This window comes from Calidris pugnax, unplaced genomic scaffold (assembly GCF_001431845.1).
Source record: "Calidris pugnax isolate Ruff unplaced genomic scaffold, ASM143184v1 scaffold25, whole genome shotgun sequence".
Lineage (NCBI taxonomy): Eukaryota > Metazoa > Chordata > Aves > Charadriiformes > Scolopacidae > Calidris > Calidris pugnax.
The window spans coordinates 4,268,398-4,280,572 of NW_015090805.1; the positions used below are offsets into that span (position 1 = coordinate 4,268,398).

At 40.1% G+C, this 12,175-nt stretch overlaps 1 protein-coding gene across 2 annotated transcripts in view; it reads left to right on the forward strand.

Moving 5' to 3' along the window:
* Positions 1–12,175, forward strand: part of DSCAM (Down syndrome cell adhesion molecule) — a 484,086-nt gene that overhangs the window by 5,167 nt on the left and 466,744 nt on the right. The window contains exon 2 of one of the 2 annotated variants that reach the window (XM_014938224.1): positions 3,224–3,308. In XM_014938224.1, coding sequence (XP_014793710.1) covers positions 3,257–3,308 — 52 coding nt within the window. In that variant the 5' untranslated portion in view covers positions 3,224–3,256. Of the gene's footprint in view, positions 1–3,223; positions 3,309–6,890; positions 6,963–12,175 lie in introns of those variants that run through there. The other variant, XM_014938225.1, reaches the window with a different exon arrangement.

Consider the following 12,175-nt stretch of genomic DNA (forward strand, 5'->3'; position numbering starts at 1 on the left):
CGCCCCCCCACCCCCCCTCAGCGGTAGGCTGTTGCTTGGCAACCCTGCCTCCTTGCTCCACCGCTGCTCTGCAGTTCTGCTGCTCCCCCCAGGCCTCCTCCTTTGCACCGGGGTTGGGAAGAGCCATGCCTGCCTGTGCTACCAGCAATCTGCAAGCAGAGATAGTGCCTCTTGCTTGGAAGCAGGTGGAAGCCACATGAGGAAGATGAGACTGCAGAGGACACTGTGCGTTGCCTGAGGCATGGCGAGCTCTGCTCTTCCTGGTCCCTTCTGCCTATTGACTCTGGTCAGGGGGGTATTGGCTCCCAATAGTTCAAATTCTTCTTCTGTTTATGTGGTTGCTATTCTGTGTCAGCCACTGGCATCCTGGGCAGGTAATAGAGAACAGAATTTGGCTCAGGACCAGGGATAACCTTCTTCCCACATAATTACAGTACTTAATGGATTGCACTGTAACAATTATTAAAGAGAGGTCTGCAGAGCTTTGAAACCATCATTCGTTTTTCAAAGAAGCCTTCTTTAAGCTGCAACGTTCCTTCAAATTTCCTTTTTTCCCCACCACTTCTTTTTAATAAGAAGCAGCTATGTGTATATATACAAGCCAGTATCCAAACCCAGAGTAGTCATAGATCTCTTGTTAAAAGGCTCTGACTCCTAATCCAAATAATGGAAAATCAGATTTAGAAATGAAATAGTATTCTTGACTCAGCCTTTTCATGCTACAACATTCTGATATGTACTGTGTGGCATCGCTATTCCTATGATATCAATATATGTAATTCATTCCATCGTATCTTGGCATTAAAATCATTTAATGCAGTGGTCTTTAATGTCTTGTCTTTATACATACATCAGACACACAAAGGGGTTTAGTTCATCTGTATTTGGAGACTTTTAAATGGATATCTTCAGTACCATAACGCTTGTATGTCATGTTTGCTTCTTTCTCTTATGAGAACCAATTAGCACCAAGAGAAGCCTTTCTGCCCTTCTGTGAACCTGCATTTTCAACCAAAACAGTTGTCTGACGTGTTGTGTGCTGTGGTTCTAGCCTTCATCTTTAGCTACATGCCCTCACCCTCAATCTTTTCTATGGTAGGAACAAACTTGTCTGTATGAAGATGTGAAAATTAAAAAAAAAAATTTCTCCTTGCTACTCCTATCCAAAAGGGATTATTTTTCCTTTAGTTGACTGTCAGTTCTTTAAAGAGCTGAGAATCTTACCTTTTCTGCTTGTTTGCAAGGTGCAATGCAAAAAGAAGTCTACAGCTCTGAAAAAAAAGAAAAATCACTGCCCTGTGTTTTGAGGATGTTGTTTAAAATAGAAAAATCTGGTATTCTCTCAAGAACACATGAATCATACGCAGGGTTTTAAAATCCTTCCCACAGACTGGATTTTTCCATGCCTTACTCTAGTTTGGTTTTCTAAGAACTTTGTCAGCTCCTCTCCTCCTTCTTTCTAATAACTTTTGAACCTGTTGGACAGTTTCAGTCAATTTGTTAGGTGGGTGTAAGTAGCATACAGTGTAATTAGAATATAGTTAAGTCATTGCATTTATGTGTGTATAAACATTCACCTGGGCAGAGGAGAGAGAGACTAATCCCATTGCAAGTTCCTGAAAGCATTGGAAAAAGTAATAGACATCTGAGAATCCACTTAGGTCTTCAGTCTTGACCAAATATCCAGAAGAAATTATTTTTTCCACTGATTCTGTGCTCACAGAACACCTGATGGGGTAAGCTTGCTCATTCATGTCATACAGGTATTACTGAAACCCCAGGAATGAGCTGCAGAAGAAAAGAGTAACTTCAGGTGGTGGTGGTGGTAGGGGGAAATCTCCATTTTTTTGCTTTCAAGCTTGGTGTGTATTAAGCCATCTACACTGTTGTGAAAGTTGCTGCTGTAATTCATGAGCATAACAAGACTGAATGGTTAATTGTGTGTATACTGTAGGGACAGGTCATGCGAGAGAGCACATTTTTTGCCAGATAACAATATTCTTGCACATTATCAGCTTAGAGTAGTCAGTGGCTTCAGATGAAGTATAAGAAACATTATTTTAGGGGTGGACTAGATAGGTATCAGTAGTATAGATGTTTTTACAAGGAAATGCACACAGATGTTTATGTTTTCTTTGTCCATCTTGAGTATTCCCAGCTTCATAGTAATAAACAGAGCATTTCAACTCATATCTTCATAATGGTACTTATAGAACTAGAAATTGCTTTAAAATTCTTAAGTGTCTCATGGGAAATATTTAATTTTTGCAGCTTGTTCTGATAAAAATGGCTGACTGTGAGCTTATAGATATAAGCATTAAGCTTGGTAGCCAGTGAATATCAGAAGGTTTAGCGATTGGTTTTGACAAGCATTCAACATTTATCTGAATCTTTCCAGTATCAAATCGGGCATGAAGTCTTGTGAGGAAAACCTGTTCTCACAAGGCTTTTGATCCTCCTGTTTCCAGACTGATGGAAACTACTGAAAAGCTTTCTGCTCCTCTTCCCTTCTTAAACCCCTGGTCCCTTTATCACTCTTTGAATTTATCTTCCTTCATTATGAGTACAGTGACAAAGCTTTAGTTTACCTGACAATTTGGGGAAGAGTTGTTCAAACTTGTCATCTTCAGCTTTAAAACAGATTTGAATCAGAAGATTGAAATTATTTGATTCATAAGTTTGAATCAGCAAAATTCAGATCTGAATGCTTTAGACCGGTATTTATTTCAACCAAATATTCACAAATCCTTTGCCTGACACCTCTTTGCATACTTCCATTAAAAGGGGGGAAAAAATAATTGCTCACCAAAGTGTTTCAGGTTTTGTTTCTTTACTGTTCTTGTTTCAGAGTGGTATGCTTCTGCTTTAGTTTTGTTTTTAAGCTAACCGGGACTACAACTCTTTTCTCAGCAGAACTGGAAACATTGTTAAATCTTAAAATGAAAATCATAACTAAATTTACAGCTGAAGTTAGTTTACTTAGTTGCTAGCCCCAACCAGTTGTCTTTACCTAACCTACGAACTAATAACCAATATTTTTCTTTCAAATAACTAAGCTGAAAGAACATAGTCAAGAGGGAAAGAGGTCAATAATGAGGAGACAGAATGATTTAGAAACTGGGGGATGACTGAGCCAAGGTATCATCTCTTCCAGAAACGGGGCTGATCAGTCATTTAGATTCTGGTTTCACGCATGTTCATTTTTTATTATTTTTCTCCCCAGGTCTTCTGACTGTTGAGAACTTCCTCTCTCACCATGCTTTCTCTTCACTTCCTCTCTGCTTCCCTCCCATTCTTTCTTCCCTCAGGTACTTTTAAAACCATTTTCAAAGCTGAAATTGCAAATGAGATTTTTGCGTCTTGAATGACAATGAAGGGCTCTGTTTGAATAGTTGAATGTTTCAATGGCAGATATTTGACTGAGTTCCCTAAAGCCCAAAGCCTATGAAACCATCCACGATCTGAATAGAACCAATTACTGCTGCTGCTCCCAGCCCAGTCTTTCCTTGGAAGATTCCTTTGTTTTTTAAAGCCCAAATCAATGCAGAGTTATTGTAGACAGGCCATTTTATCTTTTTCTTTGCAAAAAGAATTTTCCTGCAAGACTGGCCACAGAAGTTATAGACCAGATACATCATCTTGCAATATGGGAATGTGAAATATTCAGCCAGTTGAATCGTTGCAACCTACTTAATTTTCACAAAGGCACTTTGCATCCATCTTTTATTGGGTATATTGGTCTGCTGTGCTAATTTCTTGTGTGTCTGCTCACTTAATACAAGAATAGGATGTACACGCACTGCAAAATTGGTTTGCAGACCTTGCCATTTAACCCTTTCCATGTGTGCTCAACTGAAAGCCAGTGGCTGGGAGGACTGTTGTCACACTAGTCATGCCAGTGGTATTTCTGATCTAGTTAAAGACATCCTTACTTACTGAAGGTGGGTTGGACTATATGACCTTTAATGGTCCCTTCTAACCCAACACGTTCTATGATTCCATGATTTCTGTACGTACTTCATGCTGGTGGCTCAGGGGAAATCTTGAGCATGTGTGGCCAGAACGATGAGAATTGTTTGAACATTGATGTTCTGGATGCTCTATTGGAATCAGACTGTTCAAATGCACTGGGATTTCAGGAGGTCCTAGTGCAGAAGTCTTCTCCTTGTGCATCCTGTCATACAATGTAATCTGAAATGCTAAGCATCTGAGATACATTTAGGGTATCATCAACTGATGCATCCTGTTGCCATATATTCTGTTAACTTCAAGAGATCTTCCTCATAGAGTGTGTGTGGTAGCTGCAGGAAGCAAGGATGATCAACCTGATACTGCCAACTAGTACAAGATCTAAACCTGGTTTAAGAACTTAATTTAAACATGTTTTTAGATTTTTGACCCTTGATTACAGTTACAGTAATAGTTGCATAGGATTTTTTTTTTTTTAGAGAAGATATAATTTTGTGCAAACTTTAATTGAGAGATCTTGCTGGAAAATGATTGAATTTGTTTTAGGAAAAATTAAATAATTCCAAATAAATCTAGAATATTCTATTTTAATAAAACAAACCAAAAAGCATAAAAGGGGATTCGTCTTGGTTGATGACCTTAAATAGCCTTGTTTGTAGTTGAAGCCTGGTCATGCTTGATTTTTCGGACTTGAAAAGTAGCATTCTGACTGATTTCATGTACTCTGTGCGGAAGTTACTGTACAGTCTTGTTTCTCCACTTTGACAGATTGTTTAATTTAGGTTTGAGTCAAGTTCTTCCCTGAGCAGCAAAACTACTGAACCCTGCTTTCATGCAAAATTGTGACCTGTCTTCCTTAAACCTCGCTCAGGACTGTGATTACGTTGCCTCATTGGCTGGCTGTTGCTAGAAATGTTATAGACCCACTGCAAGTTGGTCCCTTGCCTTTTGGTGCCACAGCAGAACAAATGAAAGACTTACTCTTTTAGTCTGCAGCTGCTGCTGTTGTTTTAAATAAACTGAAACACACAGAAACTTGCTTGAGACTGCTTTAAATGAAATGGAAATTTGTCAAGGGCTGCCAGAGTTATGTAGATGAGTAAAGGAGGTAGCAAGGTATAAGAAGATGGTATATTTATTCTACGTGGTATAGCATTGTATCTCTTAAGCCTCAAACGTATTTTGGGCTTCAAAATGGGAAACAAAGCAGTTCTGAAAGAGCTGCCTGAACAAATCTGTCATGAACTTCTCCAAAATGCTCTCAAATGAATACTTACGCATTTCTGCTAGTCACTAGCTCTCTTCTAAACAAAGAGATTAAAGTATTGTCATTTTTAACAGAACTTCACTCCCAATAAAAGCAAACTTCCTTCTTGGTTGGTTTTTTTTTTTTTTCCCTCCCTTAAGACATTTGTACTTCTCTCTTTAATTTTTCTTTAATGGCATCATCAGATGTTATTTTCCACTGAACAGCTTCCCTGGTTACCAACAGCTTTTTCTTAAGGGCAACCATGAGCAGCTAGTCCCTGCCCAATATTGGTCTCATCTCTCCTACTTCCACTTCAGGGCTTCAGTCTCTCCTGGTTGATATTCCAGCCAAAATGGGATGCAGGGAACTAAGCACTTGCATGATGGCTTTCCCTGAGCTTCAGCTGCAACTTTGTTTTTCTCTACAATTAGAATGAAGGGCCTGAAACAATGCTTCAGGAGTGCGTTTGGTCCGTTTTGTATGGCTCTAGAAACCTCTCCAGACAGATGTTCTTCCCTGTCCAGATGTGCTGCTGAGTTTTCTGCACATGTTCATCCTAATGTCTTTTTGGGGAACATCCTTTCTCGGGTTTCATTACAGTGCACAAGACTGAGCATTGGCAGCATGGCGATGTCTGGTCCTATAAAGCAATTAAGAAAAAAATAAATTGTTCTGTGAAGACCCCCAAATGTGAAATGATCCTGTGGTAACACCCTGGGGATTCTGCAGGTTGAGATTCCTTATTGCTTTGTTGTGTTTGCTTTTCATCTTACGGCTTAAATTCAGAGTTGCCGTAATGCTGTTATGTATTTCACAATATTGATTTCTTTTTTTAGCTGTCTCCATTTTAATAATTTTTTTCTTTTTTTCCTTTTCCTTTTTAGTCCAACCTTCACATCATAGATGTGAAGAAAGAATAGATGCAGAAATTGCTTTTAGTTGGACAGACTGTAATTTACTCTTTCGCTACGGGGGGAAAAAAAATTTGTTTCCACAGAAAGGGAAACACATGAAAGGCCAAATAATATCTGGAGCTGTGTAAGCGCTGGAAAACGTAGATATACTTTTTTTTTTTTTTTTTTTTTTCTTTGGGTAACCCTATGACAAGAAATAACTGGCTGTGAATTTTGGAAATCCTCTTTGGCGTGCGTCCAAGCCGGCGTTAATGCAAACCGCCCCAATGCCAATCTCCTGACTCATCCCAAGCGGCGGTTTCTGACACTCATCCCACCCGCTGCCGGCCTTCCCGAGGAAGAAAACAAAGCAGCTCCTCCCTTCCTTCCTCAAACCTCACGTGCTCGAACTGCTGCTGAGCCGGGGCATCTTCTTCTATTTCCACATATTTCATTCAGAGCTTTTTTTTTTTTTTTTTTTTGCCTTGGGTTTCGCACAGAATCCTAGTCAATTATTTGACGCGCTCGCCTGCCTGGGCTGTGACCTTCCAGAAGGGCCCCCTCCTCCAGTCCCCCTACACGACTTGTCAACACATTAGTCATATACAACTCAGCTGATGCCAAACGGACGCAGTTCAGCCAACTATTGAGAGGCAGGATATTCTGCTGCCTCCTTCCATTGGTCTCGCCGGTGTGGTTTTTTTTTTTGTTGTTTTTTTTTTCCCCTACCGCGGAGCCTCGTTGGTCCGGCCGTGGGCGCGGCGGGCGAGGGCGAGCCCGGAGCGGCGAGCGGGGGAGCGGCGGGGGCATGTGGATGTTGGCCGTCGCCTTGCTCCACAGCATCTCGCATGGTGAGCGCTGCCGGGCCCCCTACCTCGGGGCTCCATCCCTCCCACCTCGGGGCTCCATCCCTCCCTTGCCTTGCCTTGCCTTCTTCCCATCCCTTCCAGCCGGCCGGGAAGGGGAGCGGGGTCGCGGCGGTGCCTTTTGTGTTTAAAGCGTCGCGCTGGCTTCTGGCAGCCGTGAGGAGGAGAAGGGCGAAATTGCTCTGTAATCATTTAAACTCGCTTACCTAGCCAAGTGCCAGCCCGTCACCGTACCGCCTGCCTGCCTCGCTCGGAATGAGACGGTGCTGGCAGAGGCAGGGATAGAGGGGCTTCTTCGTTCTTTCTTAGCTGAAAAAGTACAGAATTTTGCCAAGTGCCGTACAAATCCGTCTGAGTTACACGGGGATAATTTGAAGGGCTTTCAGCCGAAGCGTTTGCAGTCAGATATCGCTGCCTTCTACGTTTGGGGTTTTTTTTTTCCTTTTTTTTTTTTTTAGTCGCCCTGTGCTTTCACCTAACAATTCTTTTTTTTATATATACGTTTAAGAAGTAATGTTTTAAAATTACTTCCCTTCCATAATTTCACTGTAAAGGTACCTGGTCTGAATTTTTTTTTTTTTTTCTCATTTATGTAAAAATATGCACGGATAAGCATTACATCATCTGAAAATGTTGAAGACTTTCAGTCAATTATAAAGTTAGGAAGGGGAAATTAGAGTGAAGATACGATAAGGGTAGACCTGTTCTCTCTCTCTTTTTTTTTTTTTTTTTTCCTTTCCATTCTTCAAACTCAGGCAAACATTTATTTTAGTTTCCAGATTTTTTTTATATCGGAGGGGGGTATTTTGGAATGTTTAGATATATATGATTGAAAACCATGTCATACGTAAAACTATGTTTAATGGCATAATTTTTATTAAAATGCGTATTGGCATTGCAGTTTTAAGGACAGAAAACAAATTATGCTGTGGTCTGGGATCATAGCTATTCTATTACGTTGCCTCCTTCCTCTCAGATTTGAGAACATAGCATTGCTTGTAATGGGTTACATCCGGACAGTTAAATAAGAAAGATTAAACACACGATTCTCAAAATAGGAAAAGCAGATATAATAGGACAATGTTTCTTGTACTGAATGTGAAAGAAGCACAGGGCAAAGTGTAAGATTTTCCTGGAAGATAGAGATAATTGAACCTCTAGTAGAGGGTGAGGAATGAATGCTGGATGAGGGTGCCTTCACATTTACTTAAGTATATACTGGATGAGAAAATACACTGACAGGCATGGCCAGTCCAGTGTGAACAGTGGATAGATCATAAATTAGGAGGTGAATCCGAAGTATGCATTTAAGGTTATTTTAAAACATTTTTGCCTTCTGACTGCCACAGAACAGAAAACTATTAAAAAACCCCAAACTGTAAACTTCAAGATTTTGCATTTCTTCCAGCAGTAAGACAACTGCAACAAGTTCTAACATTAAGAAATTATTTATTTATTTATATATTTTTGACAGGCAGCGCTGTGCCTTTCTCTCTGTCCTCTTCAGTCAGATACCTTGCAGGCAGAGATTTGCTGTTAAGAAGACAGACAGAATCAGCCTTAAAGTAGATGCTCTAACTGGCGCTATTTATTTAAAACTGGATTTGCATAGGAAAAACCTCAGTTTCTGCTGGAAATCTTGTATCTCTTAAAAAAAGAAGCGGCATATATTTTTGTTTACTGTACTGATGCTATAAATTTTATGTTCTAAGATACTCCCCCTTCCAGTGGTTTTTGAAGAGCAGAGTAATTTTTGCTTTATGGGGTTGAAATACTATGAAAATCACTTTAATTTATTCCTTGATCTATGAAATCAGCAGAAATTTCACTTTCAATACCCATGTGTTTTTGTATCACAAACGTGAATTTGTATCCCAAAGATTGTTCTAGTTTTAATAGTGTAACATATAAATGACAGACACATCTGCATAGATTCTATACTGCCATGCAGCAGCATTTGTGAATCTAGATTACTAAAATAAAATGTTTTTGTGTGATAATATTTTAAGATTAAAGCATTTCAGAAATAGGCAATGGATGGTTCAATGATTCTTTGCAGCTTAAAAAGTATTTTTGGTTTTGACATCATACTTAATGTCAAAATGCATATGCATTTAGGATCTTTTTAAAGGAAATTACTGAAAACGGCATCTCTCTTCATGTTACGACTAAACAACTTGGTTTTGTTTATTAGTAACACTTATTTGGACTATCTTATCAGAGTCAAGAGTCAGAGAGTAATATTTATAAAGGACTTTAGATTTTTAATGCAGTGTTGTATCAAATATGTATCTCTGAAGGAAATGACTGCATGTATAAACAGATATGTCACGTACACATTTATTTTCATTATTCTATCTACAACTATATCTGAACTCCATTGTACAAAAGGCAGTATTCTTTTATGACTATACTGGGGGGGGAGGCTATTGATGGTTGCTTGGCTTCTGCCATTGCCTTTTCTGAATCGCTTATGAAACCGTACTATATTTACTTAAAACACAAGCATGTTTATGAGTGGTTTTCAATTAAGTGTTACGTCTCATTCTGATTTTAGCTTTAAAATACATAAGGTGGTTCATGTTTCTGTTCCTTTTTTGTTGTTTTGGGGTGTTGTGGGGTTTTTTTTTTTTTCTTCTTGAGGGGAGAAATAGCTTAAGAAATAAACCCACACATTGTGGCTTAAACCCTGTAGTTGTCATCTTGGGCTAAAATTCTGTTGAAGATAATGAAAACCCTCTGAATAACAATAGCAAGGTTGGCCCCCATATTTCCCTACAGTCACTCAGCACAAATACATTTTGTCAAATTGGATATGAGCAGTGTCACTGGGTAGGCTTTATGTTTGTGAAATAGCTTCCTTCTGGGGACAATAAAACACTGACATGCTGTTACATCCAATTAGTATTTCTGAAGCCTGAAACAAAACCTCCCTAAATACCTGGTTGAAGTTTTTAGGTATTGTAGAGGCTTTAAACTCTCATTGCTGTGAGTTTCTTAAAAGTACAGGTAACCATTAACCATAAATGCATTGCAGCCTTGTGAGTGCGTGGGACGATACAGACATCAGTGAGAGCGATGCAGCTAAATTCGCCACTTTGAAAGCCTGAGTCATGCAGTCACAGTCCTGAGCAATACTTCGAGTTACCTTCAGGGTTACTATATCTGCACTACCTTCCATGCTCCTATACCTAAGTATTCCAGAAGCAAGCAAGTAAATTTCACAATGAAAGTCTTCTGTAGCCTGGTTGTAATTAGTAAAGGGGGCATTTCATTAATTACAGAGAGAGAGGAGGAAGAACAAAGTAGGGTAGGCTGTGAGGGAAGAACGGCCTCCTTGCAAATCCTGACTCTTTATTGTAATTACTGTGATAAAGTTACTTCACAATTAGGATGCTCCTTTCAGCAACGAGTACCTTTTGGTGTCGTTTAATCCCTGGCGTAGGTATACGGAACCCATTTGTAGGCTTCTCTCTGGCTGCGTTTCTTATGTGCCTGCTGTCCACAGATGTTGTGCTGAAATCAACAAAGCACCAGGAGGCACCCAATACACTACAGATGACACCAAAAATAAATTAATTTCCATTAAAATTATTTCCAGTTTGAATCCTTTCCCTGCCCTGTATCAATATGGGTTTTATCAGCATATTAGAAGACTGAGAAGGAGCATATTGAAGGGAGAGCAGAGGTTGGGCTGGAGCACGAGCAGTGAAAGCGACGGTGCTGCTAATGACACTCTCCAAAGAAAATGGTGACTCTCAGGGCTGGGGATGAAACGTTCAAGGGAAAGAGCAAACAGTTCTCTCTGTAGAAACACGCTGTAAGATGTGCATGGCTTGTCTGCAGTTGTGTCTGTAACCTTAGAAAGTTTAATGCCTGTACAGAAAACATTTAGCTTGGTATATGTTTGGTGATGGCACAGTAGAGCTGATGGTGTTTTTAATCTGGTGTTACTCAAGCTATGAATAGCTGTTAATTAATCACCAAATGACAAACAGAGGAAAAACTGTTTGAGCGAGGCAGCCGGAGTACGTTGGAAATATCTATTTCCGTTTGAAAAGAAGCGTTTCTCCTCAGCTCAGGGTGTATCGATCCCCAGGCTGGGGGGCTCTCCTGGCTGGGCTTTTGTGACAGGAGTGGGCAGCGTGCCGTGCCGTGCCGTGCCCGCGCGGTGTCGGAGAGCCGGTGGCACACGACACTAGTGGGCAGCAAACCACACGCCTCTGGAGACGTTCCTGCAGAGCCGTGGCAGCAGACGGTGCCCGAAGGAGGCATTTTGTCTCCCTTTTCCTATCAAGGGTCACTAAATCTTTTAACCGGTGGACGCTGCGTCTTTTTTCCGTGGTACTGAATAGCAGACGTGTGAGATAATGAAGGCGTTTTTGGTAGTGGTTTAAAGTGAAGCTGGTTTTCACAAACGGTAATAACGAACCCGTGAGCCCTGTTAAATACCCTACAGCTCTGTTTCAGTGGTATCTCTTCGCTGGTGCTGCATCTGGAAAAGTTACAAGTTAGTTTTTGTTTGTTCGTGAGTAAGCTTATCATGTAATATACCTATAACTGAATTATTTGGAAACATGCTGTGGGTTTTGAGTAGCTCATCCAGAAAGTTCCTCCAGCTCATGAGCTGGGCTCAGGTTGGACCTCAGCTTTTTCTGTCTTTGCCTCTGTGAGTCTCTCTTAACACATATGCTCCTCTCTCAGGTGAGAGTGTTGTTTGGGATGGGGAAATAATCTCTATTACCAATTTAATAAACACTGAAGTGACAAAAAAAGTAAAAAGCAATGAAACTACGCATCTGTGGGGGTGGGGTGTCAGGATAGTGGATTGAGAAGCAAAATAGATGGAGCCTTTTTCCTTTCCCCTTAAAGCTTACTCTAGTGAGTAAGTTAAGAAGTGGGTAGGATCAAGGCCTATTTGAACATACCACTCATTTAGCCTTTGATTTTAATTGAAGCACGCCGTTTATTAATCTCCTAGTCTAGGACTCTTTCAGATTTCCAGTAGGAAAGACACTAATTCCAGCTTTCACTTTAAAAGGTGGGGAAGGCAGAAAACCCATTATATTAAACTTAATTATTCTAAGGTACAATTATTTGATTATTTTTTTTAAAAAAATGTTATTTCTTTTGAGACATTGAAACTCTGAAAGTACTAAAAAAATCCATTTAAGCAATACAGGTCTGTAGATCAGAAT